The sequence below is a fragment of the Marmota flaviventris genome, chromosome 4 (assembly GCF_047511675.1).
Source record: "Marmota flaviventris isolate mMarFla1 chromosome 4, mMarFla1.hap1, whole genome shotgun sequence".
Classification (NCBI taxonomy): Eukaryota; Metazoa; Chordata; class Mammalia; order Rodentia; family Sciuridae; genus Marmota; species Marmota flaviventris.
The window spans coordinates 126,519,501-126,525,500 of NC_092501.1; the positions used below are offsets into that span (position 1 = coordinate 126,519,501).

The 6,000-nt window shown below is 34.0% G+C and overlaps 1 protein-coding gene across 1 annotated transcript in view; it reads left to right on the plus strand.

Moving 5' to 3' along the window:
• Lrrc63 (leucine rich repeat containing 63) overlaps window positions 1-5,598 on the plus strand; it is a 35,739-nt gene extending 30,141 nt beyond the window's left edge. Inside the window, exons 8-9 of the mRNA XM_071611744.1 lie at window positions 2,327-2,493; window positions 5,522-5,598. Coding sequence (XP_071467845.1) covers window positions 2,327-2,493; window positions 5,522-5,598 — 244 coding nt within the window. The remainder of the gene's footprint in view (window positions 1-2,326; window positions 2,494-5,521) is intronic.
• The last annotated feature ends 402 nt before the right edge of the window (window positions 5,599-6,000 follow it).

Below are 6,000 nucleotides of genomic sequence, written 5' to 3' on the forward strand. Positions count from 1 at the left end.
GTCCTCACTGGATGAGATGATGGCTGCAAAGTCTCAGAAGTAATGAAAGGTGTGAATTCACAGACAGCTCTGCACTGGCTCAGAAAGGTACCTCATAGTGAAAATAAAGAACACCAAAGACAAAGACAAGAAACCAAAATCAGCTGGAAGAAAACCACAAGTAATGGCTGAGGAACTGTCAGCAACAGCACAACAGTGTCTGAAAAAATATTATATTCTGCCTGGCAAAACTACCTTTCAAAAAAGAAAGACAAAGAATGGTGTTTTTGGAGGAAAACAAAACAGAGAATTTACTCTCAACAGATTTTCCTTAAGGATATGCATCAGAAAGAAGGAAAACAACTACAAAAACAAAGTCCAAAATGTAAGAAGGAATAGTGAAAACAGAAATTTAAAAACAAGTAAGCAAACATAATATCTATGAAATGATAATAATAGTAATGGGCTTAAAAGGAGATATAGCTAAAAGCAGACATTAAATAGAAAGAAAATCTTTAAAAGATATTTTTATGATAGCAAAAACAATGTATCTGGGAATATATCAAGTGAAATATGCGCAAGATATTTATGAAAAACAATTTAAACAATGAAAAAGTAAAGAAGTCTGAATGTAAGGGGAGGGATATATATTCAATACAAAAAATATAGCAGATATTCCCAAATACAGCTATAAATCCAATGCATTTTTGGTCAAAATCCTAATAGAATTTTGTTCAGGAACTTGACGATCTGATTCTACATGGAAAAGCGAAGGCTCCAAAGTAGCCAGAGAAAACCTGGAAAAGAAGTCTAACATACGGGGCTTGCAAGACTTTATATTAAAAGTTAAAGAAAGTAAAACAGGTTGGTATTAGGTAAAGGGAAGGACACAGTTAGTAGTGGAAGAATAAAACATAGCCCAGTCATTTTTTTTTCATGCATATGTGAAAACTCAATATTTGACAAAATGGCACCGTGGATCCAGAGGGAGAGGCTTTTCAATAAATGTTGCTGAGACATTTGCTCATTTTCAGAGAAAAAAATATTTAAAATTAGATTTCTGCTAGGCATATGTCACCACCATTCACAAAGATCATTTATGAAGATCATTTCCAATAGTGTTAAAAATTGAAGTATGAAAACCAAAACCTTGAAGCTTTTGGAAGCAAGTACAGGAGACTTATCTTCATGGCATACAGGAAAAGACACCTTGAATAAACCACAGAAATGCAAACAGTAAAGCAAAGTATATGAATTGGATCCAAGAGAGAGATTTTCACAAATACAAAATACCATCAATGAAATTAAAAAAAACAAGTCATCGACTGAAATAAGATATGTCAATGCTTATAAAAAGTTGAAACATGTATATCTTCCACATATCAATTAGTAAAGCTATAACCCAGAAAAAAGTGAGTAATAGGAATATGCAGTTAATTCATGAATGATACAGATAGCAGATAACTAAGAGGAATGTTAACCTCATGGTAATCAAGGAACCAAAATGTGAAATAGCAACAATAGATGTTTTTTTTTGTTTTTGTTTTTGTTTTTTTTTTACTTACCTGTCTTATCAACTTTTAAAAGATTGATATTGTGTTGACTTTCCATGCCTGAAGACAGAACTGTTGGCTACTGTTGGTGGTAACTGTAAACCGCTGGAAGCTTCATGGACAGCAATTTGACAGTTTGTTACTTATCCCTTAAAACAACAGTTTAAAAATCTTAAGGATTCGGCCTTATGGAAGTAGTTACCTGTGAACACAAGTCTGTTACAGGGATGGTAACTGCAGCTTAAATGTGCATCAGAAAGAGAGTGGTAAAATAAATTGTGGTCTACCCAAACTATCAAATGTGCTATTAGTAAGAATGAAGTAAAACAAAATATATCAATATGGAGAGTTGTCTAAGAAACTATACATAATATTTTTGTTTAAGAAAAGTAATATTGTGTTACACATTGTATACTTCATTATTTGGCACTTTTAACATTTAAGTTTTTTGTCCTTACCAGGGGTGCTTAACCACTGAGCCACATCCCCACTCCTATTTATTTAATTTTGAGACAGGGTTTTGCTAAATTCCCTAAGGTCCCACTAAGTTGCTGAGGCTGGCTTCAAATTTGTGATCCTCCTGTCTCAGCTTCCAAAGCCACTGGGACTACAGGCATGGGCCATAGCACCCTGCAGCATATAATTTTTCACTTGATTGTAAGTGCCACTTCTAGAGGATAAGCTCAATGAAGCGAAAGGTTGTATGTTATAGTACTTTGGATCTTGCCAAGCAACAAGTGTTTTTACTTTGGTAGAAATTTATTACATGTTCACTTGATGTTTCTCCATTTCAGCACATCCAGGTGTGAATGGTGCCTTGGTCCCAAGTTTGGTGAAGGTTTTCGTATCATCCAATCCTACAATATCTTTGGAGCAACAGAGCTTCCTGTCATGTTTCATGTGTGTTCTCTTTCCTGCTATAGGAAAATAAAGGAGAGCGGTTTTGCTTGTGAAGGTGATCTTTATGACAATACATATTAAAATTGAACAGGAAAGATAATACAGTGGTTTATCATTCCCTCTGTAAAGGAGGGTAAAGTTTATGTTTAGTCATTCCTCTCTTTGCGTACAGGTTCTGACAGAAGTGTCTTCTCAGATGAATTCTCTGTGTAATCTAACTTCTTGTGAAAGTTTGTGATTGGTAGGAACTCATTACAGAATAATCTTACTCAAAAAAGATTAGTAAAGGCCTCTGAATTTCAATAAAGATTTAGAAAATTTCTTTCCATAGCCTGTTTACCATAAAAAGAAATATGCTCCTATGCTTTGCAAAAAGATTTGGTGCATTTGATTTTTCAATGCATCCTCAGTAAATGAAAAGGTAGCATTTTGAAGACATCACTGAAGTTTGTGCTACAGATGGCTTCAATGTTATGCAACCCAAATTCTCAATGTTTGTGTGCATTTCTTTGGAAATCTGTCCAGTGCTGATCATCTCAATTGTGGTTTGCTTTTTGGAATAAAAGATGAATTCTAGACTGGTTTTTAGTTGTTTGAATTCATTTCCCAAGCTCTTAGAAAACGGGTACAATTTCCAGTGGTTACCTTGAACTTCATTGCAGAAAGCTGAGATACTGACCATTAGCCCGATTCCCTAGGTCAGCACTACATTTACCAAGGTCTTAAGTGATAATCTGACAAGAAAAAAAGAATAGAACTCACAAATTGCATTGCAAAGCAACATACACCTAGGGTAGAGCTTGAAGATTTAAGAATTAATTTTTGGTAAGAGGAAGTTTAGAAAGTGTTTTGATATAATAATTTTATATGGCATTGAATTGTTTCATGTATGATGTGTGTTTTATGTGCAGTTAACTTAAATACAAAATATGGTTCATTGAATTTTATGACATAAATTTATGATCTAAATTTATACAGCTATCTTACCATTAGAGAATGTCAGAAAATCCACAGTATGTTAGGTTTATGTGTATCATTGAATAATATTTAAATTAAAGGCAATATAATGAGGCAAAACATTTTTTTGACAATTGAACTAAATAAATCAAAATACCTATACACTATTCCTTGAAATTCAGTTGATTTTAAGTAGAAATAGGCAAACTTTGCCTGAGAAGTACAAACTGCATTCTCCAGCAATATATATTACTTATAATAGAAATATATACCATATCACATATGTAATCCAGAAGGAAATATTAGCATGATAACAAATTATTTCATTAAATCATAATATACAACCAGGCATGTTAGTGTATGCCTGTATTCTTAGATACTCAGGAGGCTGAGGCAGGAGGATTACAATTTCCAGGCCAGCCTCATCAGCTTAGTGAGGCCCTGTCTTAAAAAACGGCCTAAGAAACTTACCAAGACCCTGTCTCAAGATTGAAAATAAAGAAGGCTGAGGATGTAGCTAAGTGGTAAAGTGCCACTGGGTTCAATCCCCAGTGTCCTCTGCAGAAGTACTTCTAGTGTGTATTTCAATATAGAGTCCCCCTTGTAATGCCACCACCAAGTGAAAGTTAGAGATAGTAATTTTGACATGTGTTGGTGTGTGTTCTCAAATTTATATCATGCATTACTGCTTTTAAAATGAGATTGCATAGCCAGACCTGGTAGCCTAAACCTGTAATCCCAGCAAATCAGAAGGCCGAGCAGGAGATCACAGGTTTGAGGTTAGCTTTGGCATCTTAGCAAGATCCTGTCTCAGAATTAAAAACAGAAAGAGCTGGGAATGTGGCTTAGTGATAGAGTTCCCCTGGGTTCAATTCCCAGTACCAGAGAGAGAAAGAGAAGGTGGGAAGAGGGGAGGAGAGGGAGGCAGGGGGAGAGGAGGAGGGACAGAGTGAGAGAAACATTGCCTTGCCGTATACCACATCAAAAATTAATTTCCAATTTTAGACCTAAAGATCCTTATTGAAAATATAAGGAAATAAATAGGGACTTCAAAAAATCAGAATAAAAAGCATCTTTCTAACCAGGAATTGAAACTGCAATGATAAGATTTACTATCTAAAAAATAAAAATAAAAAATAAAATTAAGTATATGGCCAAGACCACCATAAATAAAATTACAAGCCACACACTGGGGAATATAACTATAATGTATATGACCAAAAAGAGGTAGGCTATTAACCAAGGAATCTCAGTTGTAAATTACTAAAACCCACTTGAACCAGTTTAAATAAAAATATATATATATATATATATATATATATATATATATATATATATATATATATATATATATATATATATATATATATATTCATTTGTGCATGTGTCTGCAGGTACAGCTGATTCAGGAGCTCAAACTGTGTAATCAAGGCATGATCTATTTTTCTATCATCTAGCTCCATTCATCCATCTATCAACCTGTAACATTTCCAAGTTTGCCTCATAACCAGGTAAAAAGGATTGCTGCTGATAATCCCAGGTTCATGTACTTAGCATCTCAGGAACCTCAGAGAAAAGCACATTATTAATTCCACCTGTCACCATAAAATATATTAGGGATAATTTTTATTGGTTCAGTGTGGGACACATAACCACATATAAACAAATCCTTATAGCTTCATAGACAGAGCCCTCTGATTGGCTGGGCATGAGTCACAAGCACATCTCAGGAACAGGGAAAGGCAGAATTAGCCCCTCCCAAAACAAAAGAAATAGATTCTTCATTAGATAGAAGAGTCCTGGAACTGAAAATTGGGGAAAGGAAAAGTGTTTGGGGCTCCTAAAATCCAGAACTGCCAGAAACTTCTAACCTTAATATGGACTAAGCTGTAACAAATAATGAAAAGGATCTCTTTAAAGATTAGATACTTGAATAGTTTTAGGAACTAAAATTAAATGTATTTTTATCACAACAATTCTAAGAATTTTCTTCTCAAAAATACTTGAACATTATAGGCAAGGATATTCACAATAAGATTATTTATGTGGTGAAAAATTGAAAACAATCTAAGTTTTCATCAATAGAAAATTGGTTAAATATGATAAATCCACACACAGCAATATCTTTCAGTCATCTAAAGAAATAGCTGTTTCTCCTGACATGAAAAGATGTCTATCAAATATATCTGTTTTGAAAATTATGTACTAGGTAATATAATCACATAATTCAAAATGTGTCAAAGAGCATAACATAAAAATTCTTTCTTTAACCCAAATTCTTCCTTTATTTCCCTCTCAGAGGTAACCACTGAGATCAATTCTTTTGTATTCTTTCAGGATAGCTTATGCACATATAAGCTAATATATAAATGTATTTATTTACTCTTTATATAATGTTATCCTAACATATATTCCTCTCTGCACCTTTCCATTCAACATTATGTCATTGAGGTAGTTCCTTATCAGTACCTTATTAGCTTATATTTTGTGGGAGATGGGTACTGAGGATTGAACTCAGGGGCACTCATCCACTGAGCCACAACCCCAGCCCTATATTGTATTTTTATTTAGAGACAGGGTCTTACTGAGTTGCCCAGTGCCTCCTCATTGT